General features: G+C 41.4%; 3 protein-coding genes across 3 annotated transcripts; 1 reads left to right on the forward strand and 2 right to left on the reverse strand.

Annotated features, from left to right (window-relative positions):
* Positions 1-495: 495 nt before the first annotated feature.
* Positions 496-12,663, reverse strand: LOC121695461 (ras-related GTP-binding protein C-like). The gene is made up of 7 exons (XM_042076333.1): positions 11,413-12,663; positions 10,859-11,062; positions 3,862-4,061; positions 3,104-3,218; positions 2,775-2,917; positions 2,322-2,470; positions 496-2,100 (listed from the first exon to the last, which is right to left on the reverse strand). The coding sequence occupies exons 1-7, from the start codon at positions 11,581-11,583 to the stop codon at positions 1,934-1,936; spliced, it is 1,149 nt and encodes a 382-aa protein (XP_041932267.1). The 5' UTR covers positions 11,584-12,663; the 3' UTR covers positions 496-1,933.
* A 17-nt stretch (positions 12,664-12,680) lies between these two features.
* Positions 12,681-15,526, forward strand: LOC121695482 (MYC binding protein). Its single transcript, XM_042076377.1, has 5 exons — positions 12,681-12,838; positions 14,306-14,378; positions 14,511-14,559; positions 14,679-14,808; positions 15,210-15,526. Exons 1-5 carry the CDS (start codon positions 12,824-12,826, stop codon positions 15,252-15,254), a joined length of 312 nt encoding a protein of 103 aa, XP_041932311.1. The 5' UTR covers positions 12,681-12,823; the 3' UTR covers positions 15,255-15,526.
* Positions 15,527-17,523: 1,997 nt separating this feature from the next.
* Positions 17,524-19,984, reverse strand: LOC121695455 (gap junction alpha-9 protein-like). Its single transcript, XM_042076314.1, has 3 exons — positions 19,933-19,984; positions 19,387-19,645; positions 17,524-18,813 (listed from the first exon to the last, which is right to left on the reverse strand). Exons 2-3 carry the CDS (start codon positions 19,627-19,629, stop codon positions 17,524-17,526), a joined length of 1,533 nt encoding a protein of 510 aa, XP_041932248.1. The 5' UTR covers positions 19,630-19,645; positions 19,933-19,984.
* Positions 19,985-21,780: the final 1,796 nt, after the last annotated feature.

Genomic DNA, 21,780 nt, shown 5'->3' on the forward strand with positions numbered 1-21,780 from the left:
ATAATGAAAACATTTTAACTGTATTCCGATATTAAACTTAGCAAAAACCTCAAACGTCTGGGTGTTTATCTATACCCTATCTGAGTCAATATTTGCTGTAGCCTATGGTGTTTGGACTAATCGGTGATGCTGCAAGTCAATACAAAAACGAAAAAGCACGGGATAGTTCCAGTTCCACTTACTAGTGCACGAAATAGTTCCCCTCGTTGTCATCTCAAAAAACAGCAGTCCAGGAATTACCTTAATGTAAATCTTCGGGCTTTTTGCAAGATGTTACGTGGTTGCCATCTACTGGTAGACGACTTAACTCATGAATCCCATGAATATTACCTTAGTACAGTGCTTAGAACGTCATGCAAATATTCAGGAGTAGGCTACAGCAAATTATACAGCAACAAAATCAAACTCTCCAAACAGACTGTCTCTTACATTTTTTAACAAGAAATAATAACATAATCAAGTTATTTACAATGACAGAGGAACAAAAAGGAATAGTAATGGTATTTCACAATTTATTTATTATTTACCACAATAAGTGTTCATTTCCTTGCTTAAAAATAAGTCATATACGGTTATATCTTATCCAACGGTGGTTTCCATTGTCCATGGTCATTTTACAGCACATATTGAATTTCAAAACATATGATGTCTGAGGCACTGGAATTGACTCAGAAATAAGATGACTACTTTAACCAGACCGAGTCAGGCCTTTGACCAATTTGAATCTGAATCCAAGTTTGTATTCAACCAGACATATCGGGGATAAGTGCTTGGGCTGAATACTGGCTGCAACATTGGTCCCCAAAAAGAAAAACACACACACACCAAAACACACGCAGGCATACACACACTCTCACTCAATCAACAGTTACATGTTTTGATTTTAAAAAAAAACTAACAAAAAAAAACGCACATACATTTTACAAAATATCTGGAGCATGAAAATATATATTTAAACATCAAAATATATATTCTCCAACTCCACTCTCTTTTTCTTTCAGTCTGTTTGCCTTCTGAACTTAAGTCATTTTCAGTAAGTGCAGCATCACAGCAGGGTGGGGGCGATCTGTACAAATGTAAACATACACAGCTGTCTGTGTTTCGTGTTTGCTGATCTCAGACAGAGGTGTGTAAATCTTCACTGCGCTTACAAATAAGGGCACGCTTGGCAGTGGAGTGTAAGTAGCTCTCAGAGGAACAGCTGCACTTTCCTGATGTTTAGTCACCCACAGAGCTTCAGGACGTTTCGCATTTTCCCAGAACGTCCAAAACCATGTGCATTCTCATTGGAGCATGACCCATTATGAGAGGTTGCTGTAAAAGTACTGCTCACACATCACAGATAATCACAATCCCTGTATCGTCAGGGATACCTGGAGTCCAGATAAACAGATGGGCATCCAACCCAGCATGGCCCGGGTGGAAACAAATTCATTGTGGTCCACTCCAGCTCCAGCTCCACACGGCCTCTCACTTGAAACCTCAATGATCACTGATTTCCAACACACTGCACTCACAGCCTTATAAGCAGCCAACATCCCATAATACTGGAGCTGTGATTCATGGTAGGTAAACTTGTTGGTATGGGGGCAAAGAAAAGTGGCGTCCTATTTTTTCCAGATAGTCCCCCCCCCCCCCCCCAAGTGTAACAGTACAAGGACACCAAGAACATCTGACCCTCTCCCCATATCCTAGCATAACAACCAGGCCTCAGAGAAAGAAATACTTCTTAGTGTCCTCATCGTCAGTCCCCGGATGGTGATGTCATCACTACTAGTGTCTCACCATTGTTCTCTACATCCCACCCCCACCCCCCGAGTTTATGAAGGCTTCTGTGGTTAGTGGGCAGGCTCTCTGTATACCCCACTCACCCCACCCCACCCCACCCCACCCATACCCCCTGCCAGTCACCTTGCCCCCACTGTTCCAAATATCAAATAACATTCCTGGGGGTGCCGTTGAGAGCTCCTGCCTTCAAGCTTGCTAGGCTGCTGGTGGGCGGGCTGCCGTCCAGAAAACCCGATCTTTGGACAGAGGAGCCCACTTCAAACACTTCCTGGATGGCTTTGCGGAAACAGTGGAAGTTGTAGTCTATCAAACCTGCAGAAGAGTATTATTTTGATTAAAAAAAAAAGATCAGCTTAAAATGGCTATGGTGTGTACACATGATTTTGTAAAATCATACATGTTCAACTTCATGTTAAGTTCAAGAGCCAAACTACATTTTACATTATCTTACAGATAGGGAAATACTGACACCAGAGACCCACAAATACCAAGTACCAAACCGATACAACTTCATGTAAGCTACAGTGCATCACCTTTTCTCTCAAAGCTCTCCTCCCTAAGGATGCAGACTAGTGCCAGGAACTTGGTGACCTCCTTCAGGTAGAGGACTGTGGTGTTGTTGAGCTTGATAATGGCTAAAGACTCTTTGTCATAGGCGCTTCCACTGCCGTCTTCTCTGAGGCTGTGTTCATGGGGGCAGGCACAAGGGGAAGCACTTTAGTGAAATTTATACTGTGGTCAATGTGGCACAAACGGCCACAATAACCATTCGGTTTCACAAAACCCACACACATACACACATCATGTGAGCAAGCATACTGAAAGCAGAAGTGTTCAGACTTCAGCAACAGTTTTACAATCCATTAAAAAAAATAATTTAAGCCAAAGTTTCCTTACTCCCATCTCCATTGGTTTGATAAACACAAGATGACACCAACAAAATGGAAAACAGAGAGAATACAAAGAAAAAATGTCAAGTTCCTCACCCATAAATACAGGAAACATCTATGACAACGTCAATCATGTCACAACACAGCTCATATGACTGCATGTCCACAGGGGAGCTGTCTGTGGCGATGTAGATCTTGCTGACAACGTCAAACAGGAAAGCCTTCTCAATCCCAGAATTCTGTTTGAAAATCACCATATCATCTTAGAGGAATAGCGAACACCACACACTGTTGTTCACACTACAGATTTTTTTAAGAATATGAGAAAACCTGTTTCCTTGCAATCACTTAAGGGCCTAGTAACTAATAACTTGTGCAACAGTTATTACTGCAGAAGATTTATTGCCATGTTGGTTGGTACGCACCGATATGAAGATGTTTAGAAGGTTCTCTAGTGTAGGGAGCTGAGGGATGAGCTTCTGAACTACTTTACTGAAGGCCTCGAATATGGAGTGATCATATATGCTGGTTAGATAAAAGCTGAAAAGAAAAGAAGAGGGGGAAAAAAAACAGATTTAGCAACTGATGGTAATTTTGATACCATAGATTTAATAGAGACCCAGTCAGACCAATAGTATGAAAAATCAGGAACAGAGTTTATTTACAATGATGCGCATCAAGGGAGAGACAGCATGACTTCACCTAAAGATCCATCAGCTGCTCTCACTAGACAAGGAAATATTTAAGGTTTAAGTATCCTTCCAGGCTGACGGGAGATGGCGTTGGTCATCCAATCTCACGTGGACTACACTGAATCAGACTCTGATTAGTGGCAACCTGGCAATCGGGAGCAGATAGCTACTGACGCAGCCATGCAGAACAGTGAAACACTGCAAAGTCATAATATTCCCGCTTATCGCTAAATACAGTCACACACAGATATACACAGGGACAGTACAGATATATGTATAGGGACAAATACAGATAGTATTGGATATAATGCTCTATTCCACTTTCTCTCACAACAAACTCAGATGCTAGCACTGCAGGACGCTGATCAAATCTTCTCCCAAGAGGCACATGTTGGCATTCTCATAGGTTTTTATTAGTGTCAACTCCAAATTATGTTTTTTTTTCAATCTGACCAATAAATACAGATGAAATGAAGATGAAGATCCCAAACCTGAGGTGGAGCTTTTCTAGACTGGCATCTGCTAGGTCATCGTTGGCTCTCTGGTGTATATCTCTCTGGGTCTCAATTTTGTGGTCATCAGACAAGCCGTCCACTTTATGAATAAAGACCTCAAAGTTGATGTCTGGATTCACTCTGAAGGCTCGCGACACCGTCAAATGCAGCCTACCTAGGGCTTCAACATAGTCATCCTTCAAATGCACACAAGCAAATGGTTAGTCACTCTTCAGATGGAAAGCGGCTGGTCCAAGTTCCAGTTTGCCTACAACTATTAATATGATTATGAAGGAAACTGCTGAATAATGCCATTAAGGACTGCTTCTGACATATCAGATGATGATCTCCATATGATTTATATATGGTGGGTGGGTGACACCAGCTACTTGATCCGCCTTACGATACTTCACCTCACATATGAGAAGAGCGTTTGCTGGACAAATAGGCTAGTGACAATGGCCCCACATTTTTGAGATACCCCTACCGGAGGTAGAACTAAACGCAACAATGTTTTTCCTTATCTCTAAGGTCTCCCATATATGAAATGGATTCTTAGCTAAAAATATTTTACTGCTAAGATTGTTAAATTAACAGATATTGTTATACACCCCAAAACCAAAAAAGGAAATAGCCTGTCCGTATGGGAGTTAAGGCATATAAACTAGTGCAGATCAATCACACAAGCTCTGAGAGCTTCGAAACTTGGCATGTTTATGGTCAGGAAGTTGCTTTACCTACTAGAAAAGACTGGATGTGAATATCTTGATGTATGGAATGAATAGAGACATGTAAACATACACCTAAAATAAGCGGACATGCAAAAAATGAATATCTATGCAGAATGTTTTCATTTACTTTGTAGCTGCTTTGCCAGGGATGTCTCAATGTATGAGGTGTCCAAAATGAAAGAAAACAGAACACTAGCAAAATACAGTCTCAAGTCCAAATCACATTATCAGTGGTGAGAAGAATGTTGATAAATTCATTGTTACTGCAAGGCAAGTGTTGATCTATATTTACATTTAATAATGATACATTTCATGTGAAACACAGATCCAACTGAATCAAGTTAACACTGGAATGGAACACCTTTATTAAAATATTTACATTCACTTGAATTTTGTTTTGGTCAAGTCATTATTGAATAATGGAAAATAATATTGTTAGCTTTTGTCTGTCCAGACCAGCAGTGGACAGTAGAGCCTACACTGCTTACTTCACCCCTAAGTAGCTAAACAATTAGTTATAGAAACTACTTTCCCTAGCTAAGAAAGTACTTAGCCCTCTGACTAATGTTGCATGTGTAATTCAACTTGATTTGCATTTCAATGAAAATTCTGAATTTTTTCCGTTTCACTAGTCTCTTGAATTATAGAATGTCTTACAGACATTGGATCCAAAGCTTGTGGGAAACATTTTGAAAAGGGCAAGAAAAAAGATCCCCATGTCCAAAACCCCACAGTAGAAGGCCTCAACACATACTTACCCTTGCTCAGCAGAGAGAGAGATGGTGATGTCCATAAAACTCTGGCTCCATATACAGATGATATTTTCTCCAAAATCAAAGTTTCATATCATGTATAGCGAACTACTGCAGTAAGACAAAAATCAGTGAGCAGCAGCAAGTTGCAAATGTTGAGAGTGAGAGCACATCTGCATCAAGAAGGCTGAGTAGGGCTGATACAACATAATTTCAAATGCGGAGGGATTGTTTCATTTGTGGGAAGGCCAGCTCTAAACCAGAACCTCTGACAGCAATTTCAACTGGAACAGTCGCAAGTACCAGAGACAAGGTCCTTCGGGCAGCTTCTGAAAGGCTTGTAGATGTACATCTTCGAATTCTTTCATGCCCAGATCTTTTTGCATGATACCAAATACCATAAAATGCCTTGCACACTACATCTCTAAATGAAATATAGCAGAAGCCATAGAAAAGAATCAAAAAAGCAGACCATATAGCTATGAAAACATACTAAAGACCATTGCTGAGCAAGAAGGTGTGTCAACACAAGAAATATAGATCAAGGACAGTGGTGTCTACATCCCAACTGTTCTTACTTGAGTTGCTGAACATGGAATTGTTGATGCAGCCATCGACAACTTTTACCAAAATGAAGACACTCAGGATGGGAAGTGTACAACTCATGCTATGACGTCTGTTGTGTTCCGAAGAGGCCAAGTCTCCACAGCAGATAAATGCCTAGCACAGGTTCCCTCAGGTTCAGAGGTCCCTCACCACCTTAAACACGATTGATATGAATGGATGGAGATAAACTTTACAGGTACATTTTGTCCATTCTTTTACGCTTCACATCCAGGGTGTCTTCATTTTGGTCAAAGTTGCTGATGGCTGCATCACAAATTCCATGTTCAGCAACTCCAGTGGGGCCAGTTGGGATGTAGACACCACTCTCTGTCCTTGATATCTGGTCTGCTGCAACAGATGTGAGAAGTGCCTAACTTCTGTATAGGAAACACAGTGTCCCATTGCACTGAGCTCATCGATGACTGTCTTACTAACTCACAATGTATCAAAATGGGAAGTCCCAGTGTGGTTGGCGTATGGATGTGACAGCTCTGTTCAATGAGATCATGACAAATTAACACACAGATTCTCCTTTGAAGCTGGGTCATCACCACATGTTTGGAAATTTCTGTGGGCATGTTAATCAACACACCAGTTCACAAAGTCATACAGGATGTTGGGTACATACTTGCTGCATTGGAAACATAATAGACAGTCACTGCTGACATATTACTCACTGTAATGCTCTACCTGATCCATGCGTTTCCTTAATATGTCTGCAGCCCTGTGTAATATTTGGATTTCGGAAAGACTCTGACTTGTCTGTGGAAGCGTAGTCTGTCTACTGTTATTTCTGTGAGTTTAGCAGCTTCCCTCAGCACACAATATGGTCATACTATCTGAGCAGATAAGATCTGAATGTCTTGGACGTGGAACAAATGCAAGCCTGTCTTTGTAATGCTGTATCAGCTTTTCCTTTAGTTTCCAGGATCTCAGCCAATCATTGAGAATTTGGAAACAGTTTAAACGTAGTTATGGAATTCAGACCTTTTCTATATTATCTCCCTGTAATAACAACCCAGCCTTTCCCCCATCCTTACAGGACAAAACATTTGAGGTTTGGCGCAAGAGAGGCATTGTGGTATTTAAAGATCTATACATAGACAAAGTATTTGCCTCTTTCTCTCAACTATCCCAAAACTATCAGCTTCCTAAATCTCACCTTTTTAGGTACTTCCAGATTCGGGATTTTGTGCGAAAGAACTTTAAAGAATTTCCAGCTATCCCTACGAAGACACCTCTTCATAGAATACTGCAAACAAATCCCCACAAAAAAGGAGTAATTTCCTCCTTATATGCAGGCATTACAGAATTGGCATCTTCAGAAGATTGTCAGTGCGACGACAATGGGAGATAGACTTGGGCTATGAACTTGATGATGAGGACTGGACTGAAGTTCTAAACAGAATCCACACCTCTTCCATCTGTGCACGCCACAGCCTCATCCAACTTAAATTTATTCACAGAGTTTATTGGACTAAAGCCAAACTCTCTAAGATAAAACCTGACATTGACTCTACATGTGATACTGTAGATGCAGACAAGCCCCAGCTACACTGATGCACATGTTTTGGCAATGCCCAGAATTAATAACATTCTGGAAGTCCATATTCAGCTTTATTTCAAATGCCCTAAAGCTTGAAACTGTCCTTGACCCCACCCCCTCTGTCGCTCAGCCTTGGCCACTTTAATTGCCAAAAGATCCATCCTTATGAGGTGGAAATCTCCACAGCCACCCTCTTATGTACACTGGATGAGAGACCTAATGAACTGCATCTACCTGGAGAAAATTAGGTATACTAGACTAAATAGGACAACGCAGTTCCATTCCATTTGGGATCCTTTTATATGTCTCTTCTCCTCTCTTAATTCCACAGAATTTATACCCCTACTAGATTCCCAAGTCTGACTCTCTTGGCGCCCCCGCTCACACACCCTTTGCCTATTGCACACATGTATCTTCAATCTAGGAATCCAGAGATACACCCCCCCCCCCCCTTTCCTTTTTTCTGTGTTTGTTTTGGTTTATTTCAACCGTTTTTGGTCTTTTTACTTGTGTCTATGTTAGATTTTGACTTAGTCTTTATTTTAGGATTGCTGTCTGGGTAGGGGTGGGGGGAGGTGGGTTCTCTGTTAAACTTCTAAACCTGTATCCATCTTACATCATGTACTGCCATTTCAAGAAAACAATAAAAAACAAATTTGAAAAAAAAAAAAAAAAAATTCCAGGATCTATATTTCTTGTGTTGAACTATAGACACACCTTCTTGCTCAGCAATGGTAATTAGTATGTTGTCATAGCTTTCAGTCAAAGAATTGAGATCTCACTTTTATATCTTAGGACAATACTGTTTTATCAATGTCTTCAGTGAGCTTAATAAATGCTTTGTTATAGACATCGGTCTGCTTTTTTGATTCTTTTCTATGGCTGCTGTTATATTTCGTTTAGAGATGTAGTGTGCAAGGCACATTTTATGGTATTTGGCATCATATGCAAAGAGATCTGGGCATGAAAGAATTTGAATGTACATCTTCATCAAGCCTTTCAGAAGCTGCCCGAAGGACCTTGTCTCTGGTACTGGGGACAGCCGTGGCCTACTGGTTAGGGGTTCGGGCTTGTAACCGAAGAGTTACCGGTTCGATCCCCGACCCAGAAAGGAAAAAGGCGGGGGAAGTGGTTGAGCGCTGCTCTCCCATGCCCACATCCATGGTGCCCTTGAGCAAGGCACCTAACCCCTCACTGCTTCCCGAGCGCCACTGTAATAAGGCAGCTCACTGCTCCGGATTAGTGTGTGCTTCACCTAATTGTGTTCACTGTGTGCTCTGTGTGTTCACTAATTCACGGATGGGATAAATGCAGAGACCAAATTCCTTGTATACGCAAGTATACTTGGCCTATAATTTACATTGCCCCTGTACTAGTCGAAATGGCTGTCAGAGGTTCTGATCTAGAGCTGGCCTTCCCACAAATGAAACAATCTCTCAGTATTTGATACTCAGCCTTCTTGGTGCAGATGTGCTCTCACTCTCAACATTTGCAACTTGCTGCTGCTCACTGATTTTTGTCTTACTGCAGTACAGGTAGTTCACTCTACATGATACATGATATGCAACTTTGATTTTGGAGGAAATATCATCTGTATATGGAGCCAGAGTTTTATGGACATCGCCATCTCTCTCTGCTGAGCAAGGGTAAGTATGCGTTGGAGGCCTTCTACTGTGGGGTTTTGGACATAGGGATCTTTTTTCTTGCCCTTTTCAAAATGTTTCCCACAAATGATACAAAGCTTTGGATCCAATGCCTGTAAGACATTCTCCATAATTCAAAAGACTAGTGAAAAGGAAAAATGATATACATTTCAGAATTTTCATCGAAATGCAAATCAAGTTGAATTACACATGAAACATTGGTCAGAAGGCTAAGTACTTTCTTAGTTATAGAAACTACTTTCCCTAGCTAACTAGTTTAGCCTACTTAGGGGTGAAGTAAGCATTGTAGGCTCTACTGTCCACTGCTGGTCTGGACAGACAAAAGCTAACAATATTATTTTCCATTATTCAGTAATGACTTGACCAAAACAAAATTCAAGTGAATATAAATATTTTAATAAAGGTGTTCCATTCCAATGTTAACCTGATTCAATTGGATCTGTGTTTCATATGAATTGTTTAATACTGGGACATATGAAATGTATCATTATTAAATGTAAATATAGAGCAGCACTTACCTTATGTAACTTACCTTGCAGTAACAATGAATGTCAACGTTCTCCTCACCACTGATAATGTGATTTGGACTTGGAGACTGTATTTTGCCAGTGTTCCGTTTTCTTTCATTTTAGACACCTCATACATTGAGTGACAGAACACCCTGATTCGTCATACTATATTTACATATTTGGTATTGTTGGATTCAGTACAACCCCACCTTTCCCATAAGCCATCATATGTGTTTCTATGATAATCCCTGGTAAAGCAGCTACAAAGTAAATGAAAACATTCTGCATAGATATTCATTTTTTGCATGTCCGCTTATTTTAGGTGTATGTCTCTATTAATTCCATACATCAAGATATTCACATCCAGTCTTTTCTAGTAGGTAAAGCAACTTCCTGACTATAAACATGCCAAGTTTCAAAGCTCTCAGAGCTTGTGTGATTGATCTGCACTAATTTATATGCCTTAACTCCAATACGGACAGGCTATATTTTAGTTCTTTTTTGGTGTATAACAATATCTGTTAATTTAACAATCTTAGCAGTAAAATATTTTTAGCTAAGAATCCAATTCATATATGGGAGACCTTAGAGATGAGGAAAAACGTTGTTGGGTTTAGTTCTACCTCCGGTAGGGGTATCTCAAAAACGAAAGCCCTTTCTGACCATTTGTCACTAGCCTAAAATGTAAGTGCCATGCTTATTACTGAGTGAGGTTGCGTGTTCAGAACAGGATTCATACGGTAAGCGGATTAATGTAAAATAAAAAGGTTGAAGTGACCCTGCCTAGGCAAAGTCAACTCAGTTTTCAATAACAACTTTCCAAGTCAAAGGACACATTTTAACACTTGTATTTCTGGACTTCCTGTGTGTCTATCTAATCACATGAAGGGAGAATGAAGCCCACTTAATGGAAACCACAATCATAAGTCTAGCAGTCATCTGATCAACATCCTGTGCAATGGAGAAATTCTAATTTAGAAACTGACATATGTCTGTTCCAGTTACACAAACACAAACGATTGTATTGTTTTAATGCCCTATCCAACTGATAGTTACCAACAGCGCATTTGTGATTGTTCGAATGTAAAATGTAGCCTACACTTAACACACAATAAGACTGTTATGACTTATGTTAAACATGGTTTTGACATGACATTAAGACAACAGGCAAAGTGGTTTATCTTACCTGTGCATCTATCACAAAGATCAAAGCACCAGTTCCCCTGAAGATCATCTCATAATCAAAGGTAGGGTCAAAAAAGTCCACTTGACCTGGGAAGTCCCAGATCTGGAAATTTACAAAGGAGCTGTCCGATATGTCATCTTTGTAGATTTTGTTAGTGCTCTCCAAGAACAGGGTCTCATTGGGCGACATCTTATGAAAGACCACCTAAAAAGGGTTGAAATAGAACATCAAAACTTTGAAGGCTATTTTTGATCAGACGATTACAGATATTAGGCCTAGGCCTACTACCTTATTGACAGCTGATAACTTGACCAAGCTCTTGGTCTGTTCGTGTAAAGAGTTTTTGAAACACGTAGGCCTTGGCTATGAAGTAACCAGCAACCCGGATTCCCCATGGTTGACCATTTATTCCAGAGGTCAAAATGTCGGCATTTATCTTATCTTAGGTAAATCAGATCTTGCACTGCAGTACAATCATGAAATAGCCTAGTTAACGTTAACATTACCCACTATTGTTACTGTTACCTGACGTTGTGTGCTGTGAGTAACTTTACCTTCTGAATAGATGACTTCCCGCTCCGTCGCAAACCCATTAGCAATATTCTTGGTTTGCTATCAGAGGAGGGTGAATTGTCCTCGATGTCGGGTTCGTCCACTCCATAGTCGAAGTCTTTCAAAGAGTCGCCACTGTAGCTTCCCAGTGGTTCCTCATACTGAATCGACATTTTGATTTGCCTTCTTTGCTATCTATGCTAGCTAGCTATCTATCTATCTGGATTACTAGCTCCACCGCGACAGCTACCGTTCACTTAAAAGCAACTAACCTCTCAACCCACGAGCAGGATACGACATAAGTACAGCTACTGTGGCAGTTACCAAATCCACATCGTACCTGTCATTTTGTTGGATACACTTATTGTACACAGGTCTAACAACCTGGCGTTCCCTGTGTAGACAAACGTACGGTTCTTCTACAGCACTAACTCGATATGTCATGTCATAACATGCACATGCTATTTCGCCACCTACTGAATAGGAGTAGGCCTAGCACAAAGTGCGCAGCGCGCTCTTGTGCGCCTGGTGTGTATCCACAAAGCCTCTCCCAATGGAAGCTTTTTACCTCCGTTTTTCAAGTCCTTACGTCGTTCTGCTTGGCTCTATGGGTCTCTATGGCTTTTGTTGGCCATCTCACAGCTGCCCAGTACTTTGCATTTAGCATACCTGCAATAACTAACTTCGTTGTGTCATGGGACATGAAGGGACATGCATGTACTGTAACACGCTCGCATGCGCACCCTGAATGCAATGAGGTGTGAGGTTTTTTTCTTGAGTCTTGAGTAGCCTAGGCTTGAGTAGCCTGTTGGGTAGGCAGATCCTATGACAGACTGCTATGTCGAAGAAAGGTAAATTCTGCTCTCTGATATTATATATTCTATGAAATGTGAATATGTTTTAGCCTACTGCATAGGCCTAATTGACGCAAGTAATCATGGGGAACATGTTCAGCAGGTTTTATAACAGGCAATGCCATCTTTTTTTTACGTACATACGTACTGTATGGCAAAACAACCTGAACAAAATAACATCCAAACACAAATGTAAACCTGTAAAAAAAAATAGTAAATACACCTGTCTACTACCTGTGCATGCTCTAGCCTACTAGCCTGTTTTCAGTCATTTGTGGGAAGGGACCATTCCCTCCTCACTGACAGGGATTTTGCGGCCCTGATGACCAGCCCAGGAACAAGAACAGACTACCAGACAGGAACCGCTTGAGCCCTCTCTGTCTTTGCCTTTTAGATCTTTGACGCTGGGTGCCCATTTTTGTGTACCGTAACCAATGGTAACTAAACCCAGCTGTTCCTAATCGCGCCTGCAGAGGAGGGAAGTTCAGCTGTTGGTAGTTAGAGGTCTAGGTTTAGTCATACTGGTTATCATAAAAGATAGCGACTCCAAATAGGCAGAATGGCACATACTGGAGTAAGTAACATTCTATGAATACATTTTGAACATGTGGTATTGAAAACTAGTTCCTGCTAAAGTGTTGTTAGGTTAGGGGTAAGTTAGAACTAATGTGGTTCTCGCTAACGTTAGCTTCTATCCTGCGGTAGCTACCAGTCAATAGCCTGTAGCAACGACTTGTTACTGTTTAAGTTGTAAGGAAATATGTAATTTACGTATCCTTATTTCTATGTTCTATATAACATATCTGAATGTAGTTTCATACTTTTAATTCAACGTTACCGAATATGAAGACAATGCACAACACCAACAAACGGATTGGTTGTCTCTGGCTCTGAACATGTAACTCATTGGGTGGGTTATGTGCACCTTGTTTTTAAGATGCAGTAGCCAGGCCTAGTTCTATATTAATTAGCACAGCTACTTTGAGTCATAAACAGCATTATTTAGGTTTGTAAAACTAGGTCTAAAAATAATGAGCTGCAACGTTAAAGTTACCTAAAAGTAAAAAAAATTAAAAAAAACACCACCAACAAACCAGTTAACTTTGATATAAATAAATAAAACCTTGAACTTTTTAAACCGAGCCCTTGAGGTGTCATTGCAAGATATTTTTTTGTATATTGAATGTGCGCTCATTTTATTAAATTGTGGTTTCACTTTATTAGATTGTGCTCTCAATTTAGTCAATTGTACACACATTTTATTATATGTACAATAAATTAAATTACAACTCTTGCGTTAACTTACCCAGGTTTGTCACTAAATCACACACTTGGAATACCCCCTAGAAATATGAACAACAAGATATTTAAAACTCTCTTCCCTTTCCACCTGAAAGTCTTTCTGCTGATCCCGCCTGAAAGCTATAAACATCTCCTTGGTCTTGGTAACATTTAGGAGTAGGTTGTTGTCTTAGCACCAGTTTGAAAGTCTGTCTACCTATTCAAGTAAGCCAGCACGTTGTTCTTAGAAATGAGGCCAACTATTGCTGTGTCATCAGCAAACTTGACTGATGTTGAAGTCATGTACTCTCACGTGTGTAAAGTCATATACAGTCATGTGTGTAAAGGGAATACAACAGTGGACTTAAAACACAGTCTTGTGGTGCTCCTGTGTTGAGGGTAAGGGATAAAGAGGTGTGGCTACCTACCTTCACCACCTGGAGTCTACCAGTATTTAATAAAACAATATAGTAAAACGTGTGCACAATTGAGTAAAATGAGCGCATGTTTTCTGGATACACCAAAAAATATCTTGCAATGAACCCTCCAGGGTTCTGTATAAACCAAAGTTACTGCCCTATTTTGGTGATTGTTGGTGATGGAGCTACTGTGAAGGCTTACGTCCTAGTTAATGTGAACAGGTGTTTATCAGTGCATCACTTAGCCAAAATCCATTGAAGTTCATTCAAGATGATGCCAAAAAACTGAGACCGTGATATCCATATGTACCCAAAATCTAACTGGTGTTCATTTTCCTCAGGGATCCGAGTCCAAACGTGAACAATTTCGGAGATATCTCGAAAAGACTGGAGTCATTGATGGACTCACCAATGGTAACTTTAAGCTCCAACCCCCATCCACTGTTTCCTTAATGTTATATTTTTTATATATATAAATTTTACAATTTGATATTTAGCTTGTCTTCCCCTCAATGTAACAAAGCCATTTTCTATCCCTGACTTCAGTGCTGATTGCTCTTTATGAAGAGACAGAAAAACCAAATAATGCATTGGAGTATCCTTCCATTCAACAAAGATGTTGACTAGCTGATACAGGTCTTCTGCAATATTTTATCTTAATCTGTGATTTATCCATTTTGAAACCTGATTTGATAACCTTAACCACTTTGAAAGCTTCATTAAGAACCATCTTGGCAGTGCCGGGGTAGAGTCGGCTGACACTGAAGCACTCCGCCTGGAGTTGACCGATCTGCGGCACAAATGCGAAATGCTGACAGAGGAGAACAAAGATCTCAAGAATCGGGTGAGTGGCAGACAGAGGAAATTCATGTCAAGATCATGTCTGAGATTCTGGCAATACATTATTGATCTTGGAGCTCAACAGCCTTCAGATCACATGCTCCCCTCCCTGCCATACTCCAGTACAGCAAGGCATTGATGGCTCAGTCAAAGCGGTTTGGTTTTTTTGCTTTCCCATTTACAAAGCCAAACCACGTAAAAACACTGTAGTGTGTGTGAATGCACATACAGAAAGGACAACCAGGGACTATGAGAAATTTGTCAAAAAGTATTTTGGATTAGCCTTTAATTTGTTTCTGTCCTGTTTTCCGTTTACTTTGTTTCTTTTCCTGGCACTTCACAAGATGGATCATGGGGCTGACTGATGGGAAGACTCTGACCCTATGTGTGAAATTTGTTCCACAGCTTCTCCAATATGAGCCTGCCAAAGAGGATGGAGGAACAGAATGATGTCCCATTATTGCCTCAGTCTTGTTCAAGGAGGACCGTAAAAGTAAAACAAACTACAAAAGTAATATATTTCTGTTAACAAGGTTGTATTTTTCATTTGTGATTTTTGTAAGACATGTAAAAAGAAATATTTAGGTTTTTACTTATTTAGGTTATTACTTAGGTAACTCCTGTGAGTGAGCTTTTGTTAAGTTCAATGCATATTTTCAAGCATAATGTTACATAAAACATACTCTTATCAAGGAAAATAAACCAAGCATAAACATGTAAAAGAATTAATTTATTTTATTGCTTTTGTTTTAATACAAATTCATTTTCAGAAAAATATTAGTACAACTTTACTTACAATTAAAAATATTATATTAAAAGGATAGTTTATCCAAAAGTGAAAATTCAACCTTCATACTGACCTCATACCAATAATAATCAGTTAAAAAATGTACTATTAGTTAAGCAAACTCGTGCATTTGGTTGGAATATTGCTAGCAACCACAAAGAATGGGTTGACCTTCACTGCCAAAGTGTAGAACACACATTGAGCTTTAAAGGTGCAATATATAGTTTTTCTTGCTACAGTTAGGGCTGCAAATAACAATTATTTTCATAGTCCGTTAATCTGCTGATTATTTTCTTAATTGATCCATTTGGCGTTTGATCGATTAAAATGGTGAGAAAATGTCAATCATTGTTTCCCAAAGTCCAAGATCATGTCCTCAAATGCTTTGTTTTGCTCACACGCCAAAGATATTCAGTGCACAGTTAGAGGAGTAAGTAAAGCTGGAAATATTCACGTTTAAGAAGCTGTAATCAGAGATTTTTTTTTTTCCCCCATTCAAAAATGACACAAACCGATCAACTGATTCCCAAAATAGTTGCTGAATAACTTAATAGTTGACAGCTAATCAATTTTTGTTGCCCTATTCATTGACAAAACTCTGAAGAGCAAACATAATGGTGCCACTATAGAAAGAATGAATTGAGAATGTTCATCATGATGTTAGTGCATAGTGTGTAAGCTATGTTCTTTTCTTGAGTACCAGTATTTATAACGAAATATTCATGTACACATCCAGAAAACTATAGGCAGTTGCAACAAAAGACAAAAAAACAAAACATTTTCCAGTTTCCAACAGAAACTACATATTGCACCCTTAAAGGAAAAAGATACACATCATTTTGTGATCCAGAAACCTAAATCTAATATGGGCTCTACAGGCATGAGGATGAGTGGTTAACAACTCACTTCTCTTTTCCTGAACTTGAATCCCCATGTTGTGGCAAGAGAGGTGCCCAGCCGGACCCCATGAATATGTTTCAGAAACAGTGCAAACTGTTCCATGGACCCAGGGTCCTAATCACATCAGTGCTTTTTCAAGATGGAGGACATCTGCAGCACGGTGATCTGTAAAAGAAAGAAAAAACACACAAAGTCAAGATTGTAAGAGTTATTTGCCATCAGTCAAAGACTTGGCTTGTCATGTAGTTAAATGTAGGCTAGAATACGGGTTGCTGTTGTTAAGCAGTTTTTGCACGGAATAGTTTTGACTTGTAATCGGAGAGGTATTTGAATCTTGAATCTCTGGTATTATTGATCCATTAACGACTGTCTGATCGGTGATTTACAGATCATGCTGTAGAAAGTTTCGACCTACTGTAATAGTAATTGTTTTTCAACAAAGTGTAGTTTGTAGAATTTATTGAGCTGTACCTTACATAAGCACCCAAACACTGCCTTAAGGCTGCACATAGATTTTCCTACTCTAGTTTGTACACATTGTACAGGGATAATTAAATGTTGATGTGCATAAAAATGAACTCTGTTGAATTCAGTCCATTATTGCCAGTGCTATGGAGTCCTGCCAAAAAATAGTAATGTCCCAAGCGTAGTTAGGTTACTGGATAAAATACAAATGGCGAGTGTGATCTGAGTTTCCAGTATAGATTTTTTAATCATTAGAGGAAGTCAACAATGCATAGGGTTCAGCGAAGAGCACAGATGAAGTCAAACCAATCCTATTTTCTGTTAAGAAGAAATCTAACATATATGTTCATACAAACAACCACACTTAAGACATCACCTGATTTTATTCAGTATTAAAACTGAGGCAATGGTTAAACTTTAAAGGTGCACATTGTTGTACGGAAAAATAAAACAACAAAGATGGCTCTTTTTAAAACTGTAACTGTATACAGTATGTATACAGTAAAATCAGGTTAGTTGTACAGTAAGTTGCTGGTGTTGATAAGATAAGGTGTTAAAAACTAACGCTTAGATCTGCAGATCAGTCGGGGCTCGCCTGCTGCTGGCGCTACTTGCCAATGACATTCGGCGATCGGGCGAGAAACCGACGTCGCTGCTGCCGCCATGCTCGGCACCATGGCTGTGCCTGGACTCTAGGCTCAGGCCACCCAGAGAGTCCGGACTCCCTGGCCTGGTGAGGCGCTTCAGGTCGGGCTTGGAAAAGGCGCGCGCGCGGCTGGAGGCGAAGCTACAGCGGGGCTTCATGCCGACGCCACGCGCGGAGTCCGAGCCGCTGTCCGAGGCCTGGCCCTCCACCACCGTGCTGCAGGTCCACGGGGCACTGACGCGCCGCGGCTTCCGTGCCAGCGTGAAGACGGAGCACGAGGCTGCAGAGTCGGCCACCACTACGGGCAGTGTGGGGTACTCCGAGCTGGCCAGCTCCAGGTCCTCGGTGCGGGGGTGGAGGAGGTGCGGAAGGTGTTCCTCCTGTGGCTCATGCGGAGGGGACCGCGTCTCGCTGCTGGTGTTGTTGGAGTTGCTGTTGTGCTCCATGGGGCTCAGCACAACATCTTTTGGGTCTTTGGGAATGTCCACGCCGGGCTGCCCAACTGGGTTGCCCTGGATGGGCACAAAGGCAGAGGTGGCATTGAGGATGGGGTAGGTGGGCCCGTTGCCTTGCTTCTCCAGCAGCAGCGTGTACCCACTGGTTGTCGTGGGGATGGTTGCCTTGCGCCCCCCCGAGCTCATGCACACCGTGTGCACCACCGAGTTCTTTTTGGACTTGTTGCCGTAGTAGTCGTCCATTTCATCCTTGACGTTGGGGTAGTATCCCAGGATGCCCTTCTTCAGCTTCTTGTAGCCCAGGTGCATCATCTCCAGCAGGCTGAGGAAGAGTGAGACTGCGGCAATGCCCTGCATGAACACCATGAAGACGCTCTTTTCGGTGGGCCGCGACACAAAGCAGTCCACGGCGTTGGGGCAGGGCTCGCGCTCGCACTTGAACAGCGGCTTCAGGTGGAGGCCGTACAGCACGTACTGACCCGACATGAAGCCCACCTCCAGCACGGCGCGTGTGAGGATGTGGGCCACGTAGGTGCGCAGCAGCGAGCCCCGCAACGGCGCCTTGTTGAGCTTCCCCGTCTCCAGCTGACGGAGCTCGCGTTCGATCCGCTTCCGCACCTCCGTCAGCTCCACGTCGACCATCTCCAGCTCGCGGCGCAGCGCCACACGCTTGTAGTGACGCTCCTTCTCCAGCACCCGCAGCTTGTAGATGGCATGGCCCATGTAGACGAGCGAAGGTGACGAGACAAAGATGATCTGGAGGATGAGGGCAGAATAAGTATGAGCACGTACGGAGACAGATTGTCATTTTTATACTGATGTTACAGTGCTGTTGTTACAGACACAGGCGCCTTCAAAATCTGGCTTCAGAAAGTAAAAGACACACTATGTATTGATTCTACCTGTGCACAAGTTTCACCAAAGTCCTTTTATGCAAGTCCCCCCATCTTGCAATGCACTTTGGGCAGTTATCGGCCAGCTATTTTCCTATTCAAGTGAACGGGGAGGCATACAGGTTGGGGCGGGATATGTGTAGAGACTACTGCCATATTGTTTTTTACGAACTAACCCTATGCATTTCTATGGATTCTTTGAGTGCTGTGTCTCCTCATTAGAAAGTCTCTGGTTTCACTAATTACTTCATCTAATTAGTTGTGCTAATTAGAATTATGTGGTTTAATAAATGGTTTGAACAAACATATGGTTGGACTTTCAGATGCTGGAGTTTTACACCTCTAGTTATGAATGCCTAATTTTAACAGTGCTAGTGCTAGGGCCTTAGCTTCCAGGGAAGAGCCAAGCACTTTAGACATCGCAAATACACCTGACCTGCAGCACCCAGTAGCGGATGAGGGAGATGGGGAAGGCGCGGTCGTAACAGACGTTGCGGCAACCAGGCTGCTCCGTGTTGCAGATGAAGTCGGCCTGCTCGTCGTTCCACACGTCCTCTGTGGCCACCCCCAGTACCAGCATGCGGAAGATGAAGAGGATGGTCAGCCAGATCTTGCCCACCATGGTGGAGTGGATGTGCACCTCCTCCAAAATGCCCCCCAGGAAATTCCAATCTCCCATTTTCACGTGGGCATCTCTGGAAAAAAAAAAGAGAATATGCAAAGGTAAATCAGATAGACTTTTTAATCCAAATCTGACTCACAATGTCAGATTTGAGGATTGAATTTGGCGTCAATGCTACAACATAGTTGATTGGCGAAGATGAGTGAAAAATGTACGATAGAATGTGAGATTGTCTTTTTGAGAACTGTACACCACACCATAGATACAAAACCAAACTTAGTATAAAACAAGTACAGTATAGCCATATCTATTTACTATGTGTTATGGTCCCAAATACATTTTAAACAAAGTTAGACTAACCTTTCATTTCAAAAGTAGAACACATGTGGAAAGGCCTTTCAGGACAGGAGATTCATCCACTCGACGTAATCCAGAGCGCATGGTGAGCGTTACAGGAGAAATGTGCAATTCGGCGCATGTAAAAAGTCACCAGTACCAGTGATGCATGTATCACAGTTGTGTTGTGTGTCCAGAGCTACCGCGATAACAGTGTGCATCCTTGTGGGTTGGGTTTAGTCAGTTTGGACTTATAGACTGCACAGCAGAAATCAATGTGGGATTGTGTTGTCAAGGCCTTTGCCAGTGGTGCAGGCCGGCTGCATGGACTGAAGGCAGCGGCGGGTCGCAGGTCGAGAGGAAGCTCTAGTTGAGCTGACCCGATTGACCCCTGATCAGCCATGTTTACACTTGACGCAATCTGCTCTGGAATAACAGTGGCCTTTAATATGCATGCTTTAGGTAAATATAAATGTTGCTCTTATATTGCCACAATACAGTTCACAGTTGCTTAGACACTAAAATATACTGATTTAGATTTTGTGATGGGTGTTTTATATTACCTGTATGGTGTGAAGACATAAAGAATGCATCAGTAGACGTATGGTCTGAAGACATAAAGAATGCATCAGTAGATGTATGGTCTGAAGACATAAAGAATGCATCAGTAGACGTAAAAGAATAACACATCAGTTTATTTGGATTGCAAACCTGAACTGAATGTGTTAAATCTGGTTAATTGCCCTTCATGGATTTTTAAAGGGATTAATTTGGTTCGTAAACTAAATGAAATCCGAGGTCTGCCCTTTTGCCATGCTCTTGTGTGGGCGAGTGTTCTTTGCCAGCATAGTGCTGCCTACCCACCACCAGAACATGGTGACCTCACTCACACGACTCGACACCCACGCCCAACGATCAATCGGTCATGTCCGATTTCATCCATGGTTGAGTCGGTGGATCTAATTAAACCGGTCCCTGCAGCTGAAGTGTTCTCTTTCCCCATTTAGAGGAAATCAATGGCTGGGGCTTGGTGCACACACAAGCTGAACTGGTCTACAGCAACACAGAATGGCCGACGTGCCATGTTTGGACAAAGGCCCGATAGCAAGTCGAGTTCCTGCCTTGCATAATTACACCTGATGCTGTGAAATGATAATAGCATCGGTGGTTGCAGCATCTTGACCCATCACTTGCACAAGCAAGTGTCAAGAGTAAATGCCACCTACTGTCACATAGTTGCTGACAGGATATGATCTATTATGGCATGATTTTTACATTTTATACATTTTTGTTTTTTTTTTTGTTTTACAAAAGTCAGTCGCAGTGTATTAAACTATTGCGAAAAGGGAGGTTCTGTTCTGATGCTCATGGTTTTCCAAATCTAAAGGGTGCCCACTCTCCACACTAGGTGGCACTGCATTACCACCGCTGCCAACTATTCTATGCCAAGTTAACATTATTATTCTGTCCCAAGTAATATTGCAACACGCATGATAATGTAAGTAGGCCCAATTTGCTCCACACAGTGAAGATATTTTTTTTAGTTTCCCCTGTTTCACTGATTGAAATAGTATTTGTGAAACTTTAGGTTTATGAAAATACTTTTATGTTTTGTATTCTAAATGGGAAGTACAGTCATCATTAATTTGTGAACTGATCATATCTTAACTTCCAAAACTTGATGATGGATTCATGTTCTTCAACTTCCAAAACCTTCAGATCCTTATAGGTCTGTACATGAACAAACCCTGTCTTTTTTCACGCAACATGCAGAAATACATCTATGTGTGACTATGATTGTGTATCTGTGACTGCAGAGAAGGGACATTCTGATGATCTGCTGAGGAATACATTAAGTGGTACTCGGGCTCT

The sequence above is a fragment of the Alosa sapidissima genome, chromosome 21, assembly GCF_018492685.1.
Source record: "Alosa sapidissima isolate fAloSap1 chromosome 21, fAloSap1.pri, whole genome shotgun sequence".
Classification (NCBI taxonomy): Eukaryota; Metazoa; Chordata; class Actinopteri; order Clupeiformes; family Clupeidae; genus Alosa; species Alosa sapidissima.